Genomic DNA, 19,088 nt, shown 5'->3' on the forward strand with positions numbered 1-19,088 from the left:
CCCGTTGACCTGGTTCAGTGCAGCGACCTGGCTCTATGCTGTTGAATGCTCTCCAGTGCTGGTGAGGCCGGAAGGGTCCCAGATCTTGTATCAGTTCCAAGAGCAGCTCTCTGCTGTGGACAGCACCTCACAGGGCCTTGACAGCCCCAAGGCACATCCTCTCCCAATCCCTCATTCTTGGCTGCCTTTGTTGGGCTCTAGAACCCAGGCCATTTTCTCAGGGTGGCCTGTGCCTCCGTCACCCCCCAGGTTCATGCAATTTGAGGCCGAGGAGGAGATGCAGGTTCAGCAGTTGCAGTGGATGCAGTGCGCGCAGGGCCTGCCTCCTCCAGCCCCACCGAAGCTGGATCCTCGGGGGCCCCCAGCCCCGAAAATGGGCCTTCAGCCAGCCACCCAGGTTCCCACTGGAGTTGAACACACAGGTAACAGGGGCCCAGGGTTGGCCACTGTTCCCATGTGGATCATTTTCCTTCAAGACAGGGGCATTGGTCCTTCAAGCAAAACAGCCACCGAGGCGGGGGGTGGGGGGTGGGGTCTCAGATGCCCTTTGTCACTACGGGGTATTGACTTGGTCAATTTTGTAACTTCTCTCACGCCTCCCTGTCAAAGGACTGCACACAAAGTCTGCCTAAGAAGTGGGCTTGATGGGAACACCCATTGGAAAATTGGAGGTTCCCCACTTCCTTACATGTGACTCTCTTAGATGCCCCCTTACCTCCCCCCTCCAACTGTGCATGAAGCTTCAGGTGGTCCTGACCCCCCCACACCCACATCAATGTCCCCCAACAGTGCCCTCACCAGCGTGCGCTCGGTGGTCAGGAGGTGGACCGGGAGCCCCTCACCTTCCTTCCCTTCCTCCTGCTCTGCCGCAGCCTGTGCTCCCAGGATGTCCGGCCCCAGGGCCCAGCCCTCCCGCCCGAAGCCACACGGGTCCCAGCGACCCCCGGAGCCCAAGGCACCCGAGGAGATTCCACCTGAGGCTGTGAGGGAATATATGGACATCATGGAGGCACTGGTGGGGCCCGTCCACTCAGCCACAGGCGACTCAGATGCAGAATGGGGAGAGGACGGAAATGAGCTGCAGCAGGAAGAGGACGGCACCTACTCGGACCCGGATCTCTTAAGCTACATCGACAAGCTCTGTTCCCAGGAGGACTTTGTCACCAAAGTAGGCTAGGCCTGGAGACTGGGGTCTGCAAGATGCCAGGGCATGGAACTCTCAGCACCCAAGATCTGGGTTCTGCTCAGGCCGTTGGGACTTAAGCTCAGCTCCTTGTTCCTGAGCCTGGTGTTAGGGGAGGTTTACGCAGATGTTTGTGTGTATATGTTTGTGTCTATCTGTGTGTATGCCTTTGTGTCTGTGTTTGTGCCTCTGTATATGTGCTCTTTTGCGTGTGACTGTGTATGTGCATGTTTGCGTGTGTGTGTGTGTGTGTGTGTGCGCGCGCGCTGACCATCCCCGCCTTGTGGAGGAGAGTGGGGTGGGTCTCTGCTTTTCACTTTCCCTCCTGGCCTTCTTGTCTCACAGGCCACTCCTGGCCAAGGATGCTCACAGCCTCTTCTTTCTGTTCTAGGTGGAGGCAGTCATTCACCCTGGATTCCTGGCAGATTTGCTTTCCCCAGACCCACAGCTGGATCTCTTGGCCCTAGAGAAGGAGCTGGAGCAGGAGGAAGGGCTCACCCCCGAAGAAGTGAGACAGGGGAGGGAGAGGGACACTCAGGGAGCCAGGGGACCCCACGGGAGGGGGACCCCAGGTGATCCAGGGGACGGGGAACCCAGATGACCCAGGGGAGCCAGAGGAGGGAGGGATCCCCAGTAGAACAGGGGACACAAGGGACACCCAGGAAGACCAGGGCACGGAGGGACCCCAGTGAATAGGGGAGAGATAGGGCCCCAGAACAGGAGGGCCACATAGCGCTGTCCATCCCTCCCCTGCCTGGGACGCCTGGCATGGGGAAGGGCCCGTTCTGGGGTGGGTGCAGTGCAGGGTGAAAGGAAGGAGAGGATAGGGAGCCGGGAGGGGAGGGAAGGTCACAAAGCTGGGAATCAGTTGCAGGAGGATGGCAGGACTGCCACAGTGTCTGTATTTGGATTCGAGTCCTGGGGTCGCCCGTCCCCTCCTCCCCCCCAGGGCCATTGTCCCACTGCCCAGTGCTCCTCCTCTCACACGTGTGTGTGGAGCCGTCACTGTCCTCCTCCCTCCTACCAGCTGGTGCAGAAACGACTCCTGGCCTTGAAAGAGGACGACGGTGTGCGGGCAGCCCCGAGTCACAGTGCACCCGGAATGGCCTCAAGTCCTTCTGAGTCCGACGCCGGCCAAGGTGCCCAGAGGCACGACCAAGACCCCCATCTAGGGGTCAGTGATGAAGCCTGCCCACCAGAGATTGATTCTGAAGCTCTTCATAGGCTCATCCAAACAGACACTGCCCTGTGCAGGCCCAAAGTCTTTGTTCCCTCTGGAGGACGTCAGGAGTTCTCTATATTCCGGCCCGTACGGCTCTCCCCTCCCCAGGCTCAAAGGCGCACCGGCCCTCTACTGAGATCCAGGGATGCGTCTGTTCTCAGAAAGGCCTCTCCTCTTCGGGAGGTCCGAGTGCCCAGGGACGGGTCCAGTGAGAACGAGGAGGTGCTCCAAAGCGTCTTCATCATAGACTCTCAGCATATACTGGTGCCTTTCGGGATGTCCCTCAGTCCTGAGCATGTCTCAGTCCTGGCTTCCTCTGGAGGTTGTGGGGCCCAGAGTGCTCCCCAGTCCCCCTCCTCTCAGAGAAGAGGCCTCAGCCCAGCTCCACCAGCCGCTCCCAAGTCGAGGAAGCGGGCTCTGTGTGGACGCCCAGCCGCTGCTGAGAAGCTGCCCATCCCCGGGGCTGGCCTCGGCGTCTCTGGGAGGCCAGCCTTGGCTCTGGGGCTGGCTCGCCCCTCACAGCTGAGAAAGAGAAAGCGTGACCCGTTTGACACAAAGAAGCGTGGGAAGAGGAGGAAGAAGCACTGCAGCCAGTAGGGAACAGCTGGGCCGGCCCTCCAGGGCGAGGCCCCAGGGCAGCCCCCTGGGGAGCCTAGGGGCTCCTCCTCCTCCCAGTGCTGATCCTGGATGATGTGGGGGGAAGGGAGGGGGGCAGGACCACCAGGGTGGGGAGGGGGAGCGGGATTGTGGGGGGTTAGGGAGGTGGGGGAGGTGGGTGTGGCCAGGTGTGGGTGGGAGCAGGACCTTTGGAATGATGTATGTAAATTGTGAACAAAGATCATTTTCATGGGAAATGCTCTCAGGCCACTGTCATCTTGTTGGTGTTGAGCTGCTCCACAGAGAGCGATCCTGAGAGGAAGGAAGGATGAGGGAGGTCACAGGAGCTCTGGGTCTACAGGTGGCCACACCTTTCCTCCACATAGACAAGGACTCCTCAGGCTGCCCCTGGGAACGCACAGCTCTCACTTTCCCCAGGGACCCCCTCATCAGCCCCTTCTCTAACGCCTGCTTGGCTAGGGCCCTTCTGGGGCATCTGTACCGTCTTCTGCATCCCTGGACCTTCTGGGGAGGCAGAGCTGCTCTTGTGCCTTTCAGCCCTCTGGACACTCACCAGTTTCTAGGATGGAGCCTGGAGATGGCCCTTGTCATTATGGAGCTTCTCTCTGCTTTCCTGATGTGGCCAGACGACGGCGCTGGGATGACCCTCCGCTCATCCAGGGTTTCCTGTGTGGGTGGCCTGACCAGAGACGAAAAGTCTTGGCCATGGGGACAGGACTGTCTGCCTCATCGTAGCGGGAGCATCCTCTAGTTCCACTGGGATTACTGCAATGTGGAGAGTGGTGGAGGCAGCTACCTCTTCATCCCAATGAGGATGCAACAAGGGGAATGGGTGTGGGGAAATTCATGGGGCACCCGTTAAAGGTGTGTATAAGGGAAAGGACAGTTGGGCCCCTTTGTGGAACTTGTGGGATTTCTGTGCAGCAGCATCTCGTTCAACTGAGGGAGGAGGACCCATCTGGCTGTGGCTGTGGGGACTGGCGTTAGGGGCCTACGGGTCCGCAAAGACACCCCAGAACTACTGTCCCTTCCCTTTGCACCCATGGCTGGACATGTGTGTGTACTGGTATCAACACTGGTTTGTATCCCCATAGAAAACAGATCCTCCTAACAAACTATGACCACGTTTCACAAGAACAGCTTGCTCACAGGGGCAGCAGGGGGTGGGAGAGGTGTCTGTGGCCCCAGATCTGAGTGGGAGCTGGGATCCATGCTGAGGAGTGTGGAGGCCTCAGTCACCGTCCTGTGGGTGCCGGCAGAGGCTTCGAATCATCAGAGCAGGGGAAATGACCCCCTCATTAGAGTGAGACGAGCAAACAATGAGGGGCAGGGAGTAGACCCCTGCTGTCTCCCGGAAGTGCCTCCCCTCCCAGTCTGCTTAGCCTCTGTCACAGCCTGTGCTGGCCCACCTCTGAAGCCCCTTCCTCCTAAAGCACTGAGGTGCTCTGATCTTTTATGGACCTGCCCTGGGCCTCACCCCCCCTTCCCTGCTGGCCAAAGGCTCTTCTCCTGCTTCTGAGTTCTGATTCCTTCCCCAGGACCCAGGCAGGTGTTAGGACAACAGAGACTCCCTGAACACGACCCCTACACCACCAGCATGCAGAACTGGGGCCGCAGGCTTCCACAGGTGGCCTGACTCTCTGCTGGACCCTGCAAAGAGCGTGGAGAAGAAAGGGGCTCATGTCTCTCCACCTCCACAGAATCCGTAGGTCAGCCTCACAGGTCCCCCTCTGTCCAGGTGGGCAGCACATATGTGCTCCCAGCCCTCCTTGACCCTTTGTGAAAGAAAGTTTTTGCAGCTTAGTAGTCTGATATTAGGCAAGGTGTCTCAGGGCTTGTTCCTTTTGAAGCCCTACAGGAGAATCTGTTTCCTTTCCCTTTCTGTCTTCTAGAGGCTGCCTGCATTCCTTGGAATTAGTCCCTTCTTCCATCTTCAAAGTGCATCACTTTAATCTCTGCTTCCCTCATCACATGGTCTCTCCAACTCTGACTCTTCCTGTGTCCCTCCTATACAGCTCTTTGTGTTTATATATAGCCCACCCAGAAAATTCAGGATAATCTCTTCATCTCAAGATTTTTTACTTAGTCACAGCTGCAAAGTCCATTTTTCCATACAAGGTGACGTTCACATATTGTCATAGGAGGGGTTAAACACGGACGTTTTTGGGGAACCATAATTTACCCTACTAGAAGAAATCCACAAGAATACCTACCATCAGAATCCACATGAGTAATAGACTATGACCAAGTGGAATTTATTCCAGGGATGCAAGCCTTGTTCAATGGTAAAAAATCATCAATGTAATCTATCATATTGAGTCTAAAGAAGAAACACATACTGTCACACCAATTAATACACAACAGGCATTTAACGAGATTCAACACCCATTCATATTAAAAATGCTCAGAAAACTAGGAATAGAAGGTCACTACCTCAACCTAATAAAGAACATCTACAAAAAACCTACTTCTAACATCACATGAAATGGTGAAAGAATGAATGCTTTTCCCTGAGTTCAAAAACAAGGTTAGAATGTCCACTCTTATCTTAGTTTTCAACTTAGTACTTTAGATTCTAGTTAGTGTAGTATAGCAAGAAAAGGAAAAAAGAGGCATACATATTAGAAAAGAAGAAATATAACTGTCATTCTTTACAGATGACATAATTGTCTACATAGAAAATTCCAAGGAAGGTATAAGTAGACTCATAATAAATTATAATAACTTGCTTTAGCAGGATCTCAGAATATAAAATCAATACATAAACATTAATACACAACATTGATCATATTTCCACATACTAGTAACAAACTGAACGATTGAAAACCAAAATTTAAAACATATTAAATAGGTTCCAGTTCAAGATGGCAACATAGGAAGATCCTGAACCCACCTCCTCCCACAAACACACCAAAGCTACAGCTACATATGGAAAAATTTCCTCTGAAGAAAACTAAAAGATGGTGGAGCAACCCCTTCACATCAGGAAAACAGAGGGAAACCACATCAAAACAGGTAGGAAAGGCGGAGACACAATTTTGCCATAAACCCCATCCTTGGTGTGGAGACACACAATTAGGAAGGAACTCAAAACCTGGAGCTTCTTCCTGAGAGGTGAAGGGTATGGACCCCACATTGGGCACTCCAAATTTTAAGGCTGGCACCTGAGAGATAGACCCTCAAAACATCTGACTTTGAAGACCAACAAGGCACATCCCATGAGACCCACAGGGCTGTGGTGAACTGAGGAACAGCTCTTAAAGGGCCTGTGCACAGACTCACCTGTCCCAGGGCCAAGTGTAGAAGCAGCCCTTTGAAAAGCACTCTGACTTTTGGTGAAAGAGACTCACTTCCCAATTTTAAAGCATTAATCTGAGGAACAGGGGCCTGCTGGAATACTCCCCAGGGACAGAGGCTGGCGGGTGCCATCTTCCTGCTCTCTCTCTGCCTTGATAAAACTGAAAGGTGCCATCTTTTTTCCCCTTTTTCCTTTCCTGCAGGTGACAGCTTTGTGCTCCAGCCAGCTGGCTCCTTCTTCCCTGCTCTTCCTCTGTCTTGCTATATATATATTTTTTTTTCTTTTTCTTTTTTTCTTTTCCCTCTTTCCCTTTATTCAAATGGTGTCATCTTTGCACTCTTCCCACCACCTCACTCAGCCAGTAAGCATCATCTTCACACTTTCCTTCTGATGTGCTCCAGAGAGCCAGAATCTCCAAGACAGGAGATCCCATTTTTGTGGCCTCCACTCAGGGGATGCTCCTTGACCACCTGGCTCTGGAGGCCAGGAGGGATTTCTTTTCTGGGTCCCATGGGACTGTAACAATTGGAGAGACAGTTCTTGGCAGGATACCACCCCCAGGATGTACCACTACACATCAGACTGAGACACAGCCCCAGCCTTTACATGAAAAAGGCCTATTTGCTAGTAGGGACAAGACTTAAGAGCAGGCTTCAGGTTCAGCACACATCTAGAGGCTACGGATGTGCTCTCGGGGAAGGTACGCTGGGGGTGCCATCTCTCCACCCTCACTCTGCCTTACTACAGTTCACTGGTATCTCCCAGAATGGAGCTTGTACACTTATCTGAAGCACTGTTTTCTTGTGACTGCTCCCCAGGGAACACCTTCAGATTGCTTGCTTCTGGGGCGCAGCAGGGCTTCCACTTGCAATCTCACAAGACTAAATACATTTGCATTCTTTAAAAGCTGTTACCAAGTTTTCTGGCTTCCTATCAACCTGACTCTAGGTGCTGCCTGAGATCCTCCACTTTGGGTTGCTCATTTGTCTTGGCACACCCTCAACTGCTGGGATGGTGTGCCAGGTCTATTAAAAATAAACTGCTTAGACAATCACAAAGGTTTGAGAGGCAACCAAGAGTAGACAGGGTTAAATGACAAGGTTCATCTGTCACACAGCTCTTCAAGACTGGGAGATGTGGCTATTTCACTTAATGCATAGAAACCAACACAGAGAGTCAAGCAAAATGAAGAAAGGGAGGACTATACTCCAAAAAAAGAACAAAATAAAACCTCAGGAAAAAATCTTAATGAAATGAACATAAGTAATTTACTTGATAAAGAGTTCAAAATTATGGTCATAAAAATGCTCACTGAACTCAGAAGGAAAATGGATGAAAACAGTGAGAACTTCAACGAAGAAATAGAAGATATAAGAAAGTTCCAAATAGAAGTCACAGAACTGGAGAATGCAATAACTGAACTTAGAAATACAGTAGATGAAGCACAAGAAAGAATAGGTGAACTCAAAGACAGGTCAGAGGAACTCATCCAATCAGAGAATAAGGAAGAAAAAAGAATGAAAATAATGAATATAGCTTAAGGGATTTATGGCACATCAAATGGAATAACATTCACCTTATAGGAACTCCAGAAGGAGAAGAGAAAAGGGGGCAGAAAACATTTGTAGAAATAATATCTGAAAACTTTTCCTAACCTGGGGAAAGAAACAGACATCCAGATACAGGAAGCCCAGAGAGCTCCAAAGCAGATCAACCTAAAGAGATCCATACCAAGAAATATTAAAATTAAAATGTCAACGTTAAAGATAACAAGGGAATCTTAAAATCACCAAGAGAAATACAACTTGTTATATAACTTGTTATATACAACTGGTTATACAACTTGTTATATAACTACATCAACCTAAAAAGCTTCTACACAGAAAAATAAACAATCAACAAAATGAAAGGGCAAGCTACAGAATGGGAGAAAATATTTGCAAATCATGTACGTGATAAGGTGTTAATATCCAAAATATATAAGGAACTCATACAATGACTATATCTATATCTATATATAGATATATAGATATAGATAGATATAGATTTTCAAACAATTCAATTAAAACTTGGGCAGAAGAACTGAATAAAAAATTTTCCAATGAAGACATCCAGATCACCAACAGGTTCATGAAAAGATGCTCTACATCACTAATCACCAGGGAAATGCAAATCAAAACTACAACGAGATATCACCTCAAAGAGACTAAGAGGTAACAAATGTTGACAAGGATGCAGAAAAGGAAACCCTTGTGCACTGTTGGTGGGAATGTAAATTGGTACAGCCGCTATGGTAAACAATATGGAGTCTCCTCAAAAAATTAAAAAGAAAACTACCATACATTAGCAATCCTGCTTTGGGTATATATATATCCAAAGAAAAAGAAATCACTATTTCAAAGAGATATCTGCACTCGCACGTTCATTGCAGCATTATTCACAATTGCCGAGAGATGGAAACAACCAAAGTGTCCATACATGGATAAATGGATATAGAAGATGTGGTATGTACATAGATGGAATATTATTCAGCCATGAAAAAGAAGAAAATCCTGCCACTTGCAACAACATTTATGGATCCTTGGGGCATTATGATGAGTGAAATAAGTCAGAGAGAGAAAAATAAATACTGTATGATGTAACTAAATTGTAGACTCTAAAACAGCCAAACCCAGAGAAACAGAGAATAGAATGGTTGTTGCTAGGGGTTGGGGGAAATGGGGAGATGTTGACCAAAGGGTAAAATATCCAGTTAGCACATGAATTTCGGGAATCTAATCTACAGCATGGTGATTGCAGTTAACAGAACTGTATTATATACTTGAAAGTTGCTAAGAGAGATCTTAAATGTTCTCACCAAAAAAAATGGTATTTATGCGAGGTAACGGAGGTGTGTTAACTAGCTCCGCTGTGGTAATCATTTCACAACATGTAACATACCAACAGGTTGTACACCTTAAACTTACACAATGCTATATGTCAATTACATCTCAATAAAGTTAGAAAAAATACAGAAAACAGACTGTTGCACAACATTCAAGCAAAAATACTAGTTTGGGACTGCTTTTTCTTGAATTTAGTCATTGTTCCTTCTTGAATCTGTTTTCTATCACATGATAGCAGACTCATACAGGCAGCTTACTTCTGATCAGGCGCAGCCAAAGAGAAGCAACTGATGGTATATGGGAGTTTAGGGATAAGCTATGCGATTTCTCCCTTTCTTCCTCTACTTTGTGAAGATTCTCCAGCAGCAACAGTGTAACTTCCACGGCTCCAACTCCAATGAGACAGAACTGGTATGGTCTGACATTGATGATCATTTAACCTGGCCCTGGACTCCTTTACAACCCTCTCCTTAACTTTGCCTTTCCAGCATAAGGGTACAAGTAAATTCCTGTTCCTACTAATCACTCCATTATCTAGGTGGCCCTTCTTTACTTCTCAGAAGTTTCATCACTGGTGTTCTTAATACCCTGTATTAAATTTATTTGCCAAGACTTGAAACAATTTCTATTTTATTTGTTATGGGCAAATACAGTATAATAAAATTTCCAAATATTAAAAAAATTAGAAGACACATGAAATCTCAAAATGGGGAAATGTTAGCCACGTTTAGGAAGAAAATGTACTAATATTATTGGAGGAGAGAATTCAGGAATTGGAAGATAACACTAATGAGTTTGGAAGGTATAAGACTGTGGAGAAGTTTGAATGGTGGGCTTCATGCCACAGGAAATAGGGAGTGATTCAAAGTTCTATAAAGATTGGGCTCACTTCAGCAGCACATATACAAAGTTTTATAAGATTAATCTGAAAGTGGTAGGCAGTTTGGAGTATGCGATGGAGTGATGTCAAAAAAAAACTGCACCAGATGGTTAAACAGGCAAGGAGTACTTTACTCAAGATGATTCTGTAATAAGGGAGAGACACTGAACTCCGTTCTGCTGAAACAAAAGGCATGGAAGTTTTTAGATGCCAGGATGAGCTGTAGGAAAAATAGTAGAGGATGCTGGGGAAGAGGTTGGTCAATATAATCAGACCATCTCTGTTTGCTTTGGCTCTTATCAAAGTTAGGCTCCTATACTCCCCACAGAGACTGGGAAGTAGGGGCAATACCTTTCTTGAAGGTTATATTTCAAAGAGCTGACTCCCAGGTCCTTGAGAAAGACATTTCTGGATTGGAAAATTATCAAGTGACTAGGAGAAAATTTACATCTCAAAGGGGCAGAGAAAGAATTTATAATTTCAAGCTTCTTAAAGTAAATGTTTTCAGAAAAGGGAGGTTAGGGGCCTATGGTAAAGAAAAATCCTGTCTGAAGTTTAGCCAAACGGAGGGACACATTAAGGCCATCTTGATCAGTAGTTAAAATTAGCATTACCTTCAGGAAGGTTATTTTATAAAGAAAAGCAATGCTTTAGGAACTTTCTCAGAAGAATGAAAAGTAAGTGTCTGCTAGTTAGATACAGGTCAGGAATAATGAGAAAGGGCAGTTACAAAGTAAACTCAACTAATGTTCTCTGTGTTGCAGCTTTAATAAAGATGAAATAAGTAGAAAAAAAATAATCCATTGGTACACAGTGAGAGCCAATTGGATGGACTGCCCAATTAGAAATACTTCTTTATTTTCTAGTCATTATCAGTCAAGGATTAACAAACCTACTTTTATTAGATATACTTCTGTCTAGGGATTGAGAAATATCAATTATTTAAACTTAATCACTACTTTATTTCTGTGAGATTTTTAAAAATATACTTTGGGGAAAAGTAATGGAAGAGTGATATAGCACTAAAACATTGAAGTGAATGACATAATAAGATCCTATCTTTCTCAATTTAAGGAGAAAAAAAGGTAGGGCAAAAGAAATGGGCAGGAAGTAAGTTTACCTACCAGTCATTGTGTCAAGTGTTTTCATATATTTCTCTAATTTAATACTCACAAAACAATGAGACATAAGGAAGATATTTATCCCATTCCATAGATGAAACTCTGTTTACAAAGTAATATATCAACCATTTGTAGAGCTGACCCTTGAATTTAAGGCCTTACGTCTGTGGAAATGCAAGAGCCAAACCCTGCTAATACAAGGTGCTTAGAAGAGGTAGACTTCAGTGAGCAGGAAAATCAGAGCATGCGTGAACTGATGACAAGTTTTGCTGATCTAGTAGCTTTGTGAGATTTGTCTAGATTCAAAGGCCCTTGCTCTACTAAACCATCAAATTAGAGGTGGTCTCCTTCTGAAACAACCAATATTTGCAGAGCTATTCAGACTTTGGGTCATGGTATTTTTTCAAGGATTAACTATTATCACTGGCTTTTCAAATTTTAACTTTAGAAAGTCCTTGCTTTTGTTGGAAGCAATGTTAAATTTTGATGCAGTTGTGTGCAGGGATGAAATTTGGTCGCCCTCTGGAGGCTATTCTCAGGTCCGACTAGCATACCTTAATTTTGAGAAAGAAGTCAGGTCTTAACAATTTAACAACTCATTTTAAATGTGTGGAACTTATGTATATACATTATACTTTTTTAGAAGTTGCAAAACATTGAGTTCAAAATGCTCAAAATATTTTAAAATGCTGAATTAAACGATTTATGGCATAGCATGTTTTGAATTCCTGTTCTCCCTTTGGAAATGGAGATGGTCATCATTCTCCTTTTATCATGCAATATCTATACTGGGACTAAAACCGTTATTTTTTCCTCCCCTATTATAGGAACACATGGGCAATTAGTTCTATAAAATGAATAATAAAACATATGACACAATACTATACACTCAATTACTACCAAGATCTTTCATTTTAAGTTTTAAAAAAAAATCTCTAAATTTCCAATTAAAAAAATTTTTTTTCTTTCTCTCAGAGATAAAACATCAGAGCTTACAAGAACCCTTAAAAACAGAATGGCTCAAAGGATAAAAATGTTTTGCTCCCTAGTTCATTCTTGTTCAGTTTTCTTGTAGAAGGTGTATTATACCAGTTAGTGTAAATTATACAAGCAAAGTTCTTGCCATATATTGGTGACACCTTTTCTACATAAAGTAAGCAGTTAAGGGGCTTCCCTGGTTAAGAATCCACCTGCCAATGCAGGGGACACGGGTTCCAGCCCTGGTTCCCGAAGATCCCACATGCTGCGGAGCAACTAAGCCCATGGGCTGCAAATACTGAGCCTGCGCTCTAGAGTCCGCGTGCCACAACTATTGAGCCTGCGCTCTAGAGCCCATGCGCCACAACTACTGAAGCCCGCGCACCTAGAGCCCATGTTCCGCAACGAGAAGCCACCGTGATGAGAAGCCCGCACACTGCAACAAAGAGTAGCCCCCACTCTCCGCAACTAGAGAAAGCTCACGTGCAGCAACGAAGACCCAACACAGAGCCAAAAATAATAAATAAATACATTTTTTTTAAAAAGTAAGCAGTTATGAGCTGCTATAAACCTACTGTTTCTTTACTTGATTTAAATGAATTTAATTCTTTAAATAACTGAGCAAGTAGAGAATTTAGACTCAGCCATTATTAGAGGTACCTTATACAACCAAAGTGGTATAAAAACCCTGTAACATGAAAGTGTTGTGGAGGTCCTTCTGGTCTTCTGAGACCGGGACACCTGTACCTTTATGTCCCACTTATAAATGTTCCTCTATAATGTTTGGGATGCTGAAATATTTGATGAGATAGATACCTCATGCTTATTACATGCCTTCCCTATATCTCTCTCAACTACATCCCTCTAATGAGTTGGTGCAGCTCCAAGGCTCTATCCAGTAACAAGGTAGTGTCAGGCAGTGCTTGTTGTACTCACTGGCTTTTAATCCTCCAACTGCCTTGTAATCTCCTCCTTCACACCTTGAGGCTTAGAAATGGCATATTTCCTGAGGAAGAGGTTTCTAGGGAGTCCGGTATACTTGCTTGAAATGGGGACAGGAGGATGGAGGAACAGAAGCGAAGATATACGGAAGATGAACGGATTTTTTTTAATATAAATTTTTCTGCCGTAAAAACTATAGGTACCAAACAAAGCAATCAGGGAAATATATATTCATGCATTAACTTACCACTTACAACGATGAGTAGATAGAGGACATTAGATAGATTAAGGAAGTATCTAGGAGGTAAAATGGATAAGATTGATAATGGATAGGATATAGTGGCTGATGCGAGAGGTTGAACTCAAGGATTATTGTTAGGTGCCTGGTTTATACAACTGGGTGAATGGTGTCACTATACACTAAGACAAATGAAAATGAAGGAGGAGAGATTCGGCAGTTTAGGGAGACCATGAGTATTTAGTTTTATGTATATTTTAAATGAACAGATTTAGATGTTAATTAGGCAACTGGATTTACAGAATTCAGATTAGAGGTCTCAGGTACACAAATGTCCAAACTTTATGGAGTTGGTAACTGAAGCTGTGTGTTTCTGTGAAATCATATTATGAGTTCCAGAGTGAGAGGACATAATGGCCTAAAACTGAATTTTGAAGAATTTCAACATTTAATGTCTGAGGAGAAGGATACGTACCTGCAAAGAAGATAGAGAATGAACTGCCACAGAGATTAGAAGAAAACCAGAGGAGTTTTTGGGTCAAGGAAAATCAAGTCTCAAAGACAGAAGCAAATCCTACTTACAGGTCAAGTAACTAGGAGATAAAATTTTCACGTCGCATCCATGGATTTGGAAATAGCTTATGAAGTACCTTTTTATTGGAGTAATAAAAGATGGATTCTATTGGGAGTGGGTTGAAGCATGAGAAGGAAGTCATAAAGTGAAGATATCAAATATAGATAAACATTTTTAAACAGCTTTATGGAGGTATAACTGATGCACAAAAAATGGCACATGCTTAATGTATACTATTTGATGAGTTTGGACATATGCATAAACCCATGAGACAATTAACACAATCAAGGTAATAGACATATCTGTCCCCTCCAAAAGCTTCCTTGTGTCCCATTTTTTCTGTGTGTGGTAAGAACACTTAACATGAAATTGACCCTCTTAACTAATTTTAAGTGCTTAACACTATTGTTAACTACAGACACTATTTGTACAGCAGATTTCTCGAATTTATTCATCTTGTATAACTGAAAATTCATACCTGTTGAACAACAGCGCCCCATTTCTCCCTTTCCCCAGCGCCTGGCAACCAACATTCTATTCTCTGCTTCCATGAGTCTGATTATTTTAGATACCTCATATAAATGGAATTATGCAGTATTTGTCCTTCTGTGACTGGCTTATTTACTTAGCGTATTGTCCTCCAGGTTCATCCCTGTTGCCACAATGGTAGAACCCCCTTCTTCTTTTAAAGTTGAAAATATTCCATTGTAAATATATACTACATGCTTTGAACCATTCATCTGTTGATGAACATTTTGGGAAAAGCTTCTTGACACTGATCTTGGCAATGATTTATTGGCTATGACACCAAAAGCACAGACCACAGAAGCAAAAATAGACAAGTAGAACTACATCAAAATAAAAAGCTCCTGCACAGCAAAGGAAACAACCAACAGAATGGAAAGGTAACCAATGGAATGGGAGAAAATATTTGCAAATCATAGATCTGGTAAGGGGTAAATATCCAAAATTTATAAGGAATTCCCACAACTAAGTAGCAAATAAACCAAATAACTCCATCAAGAAATGGGCAAAGAACTTGAATATACATTTTCCAAAGAACACATATGAACGGCCAAAATGTATATGAAAAGGTACTCAGCATCGCTCATCATCAGGGCAATGCAAATCAAAATCACAAAGAGATATCACCTCACACCTGTTAGGATGCTTAGTTTCAAAAATATAAAGGTAACAAGTACTGGGGAGAATATGGAGAAATTGGATCTCTTGTACACTGTTGGTGGGAATACAAAATGGTATAGAGTCACTATGGAAAACAGTATGGAGGCTTCTCGAAAAATTAAAAATAGAACTATCATATGATTTAGCAATCCCACTTCTGAATGGATATATGTATATATATATATATATATATATATGTATATATATGTGTGTGTGTGTGTGTATATATATGTATAAGAGAACTGAAATCAGGATCTCAAAAAGATTGCACTCTCATGTTCATTGAAGCATTATTCACAATTGCCAAGATATAGAAAAACATTTTCAAGAATTATTTTAAAAACTGTGCCTTTGAAGAAGAGATAGTGTGGTAATTAGTAATAGAAGTCAGGTGGAGAAAGGTGAGTTTGGTTTTGCTTTTCTTTTTTGCTTTACTCTTCTTTATTATTTTTCCCAATTTGGAAGATTTTAGAATGTTTAAGAAAGATAGTGGAAAAGATCCAGATTAGAGAAGGTATTGAACAAAATAAGGATCCTTAGAGAGTGCAAGGTGATGCAATCCAAATCAGGAGTAAGGGAATTGGGTTTAGTAGGAATAGAGCTTCTGTTCTGTTAAATTACCAAAGGAGATAAAGATGGCAGCAGATGTAGTAACTCTATTATGTTAATTAACAGGAAAGTTCTAATGTTTTTTCTTTTCTTTTCTGTGAATTAAAAGAGATTATCTCCTGATATTATAGCAAATGGTGGGGACATGCCATTTAAGAATAGTGCAATAGCTGAATCACTTTGTTATACAGCAGAAACTAACACAACATTGTAACGCAATTATACTCCAATAAAGATTAAAAAAAAAAAAGAATAGTGCAGAAAGAGAGAACAAAGTGTAAAGAGTGGGAAATGATGGGTCCAGATTAATGTAGCAGAATTAAAGGGCAATATTAAAGGACCTTTTAGGTTAGTGATCATGAATTTATAAAGGAAACAATCTAAACTATTATACACTTTACTTGGGAAGACTTTGAAAGCTGGAGACCAAGAAAAGAGAAAGCAATGGTTTGGGTTGATCCAGCATAATTAAAAGACACTGGAACAGGGCTAGGGACAAACACACTATTAGATAATGGACACTGGAATGTAAGAGAGTAAGGGGAGATACAAAGGCAGTATCAGGAGAAAGCAAGGGAGTAAACAGACTTGCGTCAAAGTACTATCATAGTGGTGGGGTATTTGAACAAGTGAACTGGAATGTGAGAAGTTATTGTAAAGGGATGGCATATTTGTGTGAATAATTTTGAAAGACTATTTCTCTTTTTCCAGCTCTGATTTTTATTTTAGAGGACTGACTCCTGAAAACTCGGTTTCCCAGGATTCACTGACAACTAGCTTCCAATTAATTTTGAGTAAAGGAAGGACTGGTGAGAGTTTGGAGGAAGGGGATAGGGGAGAACCCAGAATGCCCTCTTTCTTTGAGTTGTACATACAACTGAGGCTTCGTCTCCCTCATGCGTCCAATTCCTGCTCAAGGGCTTCTCCCTCCATGTTCCCAGCACCCACCAGCAGTCTCTACATTCATTCCAGTTCTGCTTAGGGGATTCAGTCTTTCCAAACTCTAGGTTGCCTTCCTATTTCATTGGACTCCAGCTTTTATAACTTTTGAAACAAGCTCCTTTTATTAAAATCTACTTTCTAAACTTCCTGAAGCAGATTTCCTGTCTTGCATGAGTAATCCCAGGAAAAAGATGCTCAAGATGGGACTCTGGAATAAGGTTTTGAGCTTGAATGTAATAGTGACTCCATTGCCAATGCAAAGACAAGTGCTTCTTCCGAGTAGTGGAAGCAATAAATAAATTACTGGCAATATTTGCTTTGAACATATTGCCAGTTGAAGACAATACTTTTACATCTCAAGCGGCAGCTGATTTTGTCTATTACAGCAGTAATACCTACAAGAACCATGGGGACCATTAGCTGCTTCTTATAGCACCAGAGAGCTTACAAAATGAAAATGTTTACACTTAATGTTAAAAGGTGTTAGGTGTTTAAACTCTCAGATCGAGGCATGGGAAGACACAGAGAGCCACACTGAGGGCCTTAAAATTTTCTCATGTCTTAGAGCCACACAGCAGACATGGCTGAGGATCAAGTTTCAAATCTAAAAGTGTGGGTTGCAGAATTAAAATGCAAGTTCAACGTACATCTGTGCTAAGCCTCACACATTAATATCAGGACGTTGATCAGGAAGAGTTGGGTATTAAGATAAGGATATATTGAGTATTTAGGATAAGTGCAGGTAGGCAGACTCAGATTAATATGAAAAATTTTAACCCAAATCTTCCTGTGGTTTCCTCGCCAAAGGAAGCCACCCTTCTTCCTCCCCATTTGAGGAAACTAACCTTCCCTTACTTAACATATCTCTAAAGACCTCATCTAAATAGGTTAGTATTCAAGGAAATTTCTACTTTTCTCAAGACCCACCCACATCAGCACTTACTGCATCCTAATAACTACAGTCAGATTCCACCAGGCCCCAGGAGGCAAGTATAATGTCCACCCTGGTAGGAGTCAGCATATACATCAAAAGAAATGCTATAACCTGCTAACGTGTATCAGCAGAAACCTGTAGAATGTGTGTGTGGCATATGTTTTTTGGGTTTTTTTTTTTTTTTTTCTTTCTTTTTTTTTGCTGTATGCGGGCCTCTCACTGTTGTGGCCTCTCCCGTTGCGGAGCACAGGCTCCGGATGCGCAGGCCCAGCGGCCACGGCTCACGGGCCCAGCCGCTCCGCGGCATATGGGATCCTCCCAGACCGGGGCACGAACCCGTATCCCCTGCATCGGCAGGCGGACTCTCAACCACTGCGCCACCAGGGAGGCCCTTTTGGGGTTTTTTTTGTTTGTTTTTTTGCGGTACGCGGGCCTCTCACTGTTGAGGCCTCTCCCGTTGTGGAGCACAGGCTCCGGACGCGCAGGCTCAGTGGCCATGGCTCACGGGCCCAGCCGCTCCGCGGCATGTGGGATCCTCCTGGACCGGGGCACGAATCCGTGTCCCCTGCATTGGCAGGTGGACTCTCAACCACTGTGCCACCAGGGAAGCCCTGGCATATATTTTATAAGTGTTAGACTGAGAAAGATCGAATATAAAGTTGCAAGGGGTTGAATTCATTATAAAGACGTTACCTGAGATTCAAAGTATTAGCTCTAGCTGATGGAATTGGCTCTAATCGTTGGCTTGTTTGGCTGACTGAAACATAGATTCAATAGTCAGCAACATTCAAAGAGGGCAAGATGCCATAATTTATCTGACAGAATGTAGACAAAGGAATCCATGTACTTAAAATGAGAATGTTGGAGTGGATTAATTATGTAAAACCCACTCAACTATCCCATAGTTATGCCCCCTCAGAGGTCACCGATAACATTCTTCTTCAAGACATTAAGACATTCTTTGATGAGAGAAATACAAGCATCCTTTTAAACCTCTGTGGCATCTGTCTTCTGTGGGCTAAAGATGACAATGCGAGATAGCACCAATGAAATGGCCCCCGTGCTTTTTTTTTTTTTTTTTTTGCATTACGCGGGCTTCTCACTGTTGTGGCCTCTCCCGTTGCGGAGCACAGGCTCCGGACACACAGGCTCAGCGGCCATGACTCATGGGCCCAGCCACTCCGCGGCATGTGGGATCTTACCAGACCGGGGCACGAACCCGTGTCCCCTGCATCGGCAGGCGGACTCTCAACCACTGCGCCACCAGGGAAGCCCCCCCGTGCTTTTTAACAGGAACATTGGGTTACAAAGTAGCAGAGGTTAAGTGGTAGCATTTAATATGAGAAACAAGGTGAGTGCAATTATCATAAAGGTCAGCAGGGCAGAGTGGCAGTATTTTGACCCAAAGTGACTTCCAGCAGTAACAGATTAATCACATTTACACTGGGAATTACATTGATGAGCAGGCTTGAACTGTAT

The 19,088-nt window shown here is 44.1% G+C and overlaps 1 protein-coding gene and 1 long non-coding RNA gene across 3 annotated transcripts in view; one reads left to right on the forward strand and one right to left on the reverse strand.

The window, feature by feature from the left end:
• The window catches only part of LOC309797685, a 117,552-nt gene that overhangs the window by 11,747 nt on the left and 86,717 nt on the right, over nucleotides 1–19,088 (reverse strand). The window contains exons 3-4 of one of the 2 annotated variants that reach the window (XR_014292777.1): nucleotides 3,577–3,702; nucleotides 3,265–3,314 (exon numbers count right to left, since the gene is read on the reverse strand). This is a non-coding gene — a long non-coding RNA (uncharacterized lncRNA). Of the gene's footprint in view, nucleotides 1–3,264; nucleotides 3,315–3,576; nucleotides 3,703–19,088 lie in introns of those variants that run through there. The other variant, XR_014292776.1, reaches the window with a different exon arrangement.
• Nucleotides 1,009–3,196, forward strand: LOC309797684 (NUT family member 2G-like). The gene is made up of 2 exons (XM_082646133.1): nucleotides 1,009–1,691; nucleotides 2,211–3,196. Exon 2 carries the CDS (start codon nucleotides 2,286–2,288, stop codon nucleotides 3,000–3,002), a length of 717 nt encoding a protein of 238 aa, XP_082502259.1. The 5' UTR covers nucleotides 1,009–1,691; nucleotides 2,211–2,285; the 3' UTR covers nucleotides 3,003–3,196.

Source organism: Mesoplodon mirus (genome assembly GCF_964341445.2).
Source record: "Mesoplodon mirus genome assembly, contig: HAP1_SCAFFOLD_893, whole genome shotgun sequence".
Lineage (NCBI taxonomy): Eukaryota > Metazoa > Chordata > Mammalia > Artiodactyla > Ziphiidae > Mesoplodon > Mesoplodon mirus.

What these genes read in the sequence shown, in the direction of transcription:
- LOC309797684 (XM_082646133.1), top strand. Translation starts at nt 2,286, where the DNA reads ATGGCCTCAAGTCCTTCTGAGTCCGACGCCGGCCAAGGTGCCCAGAGG.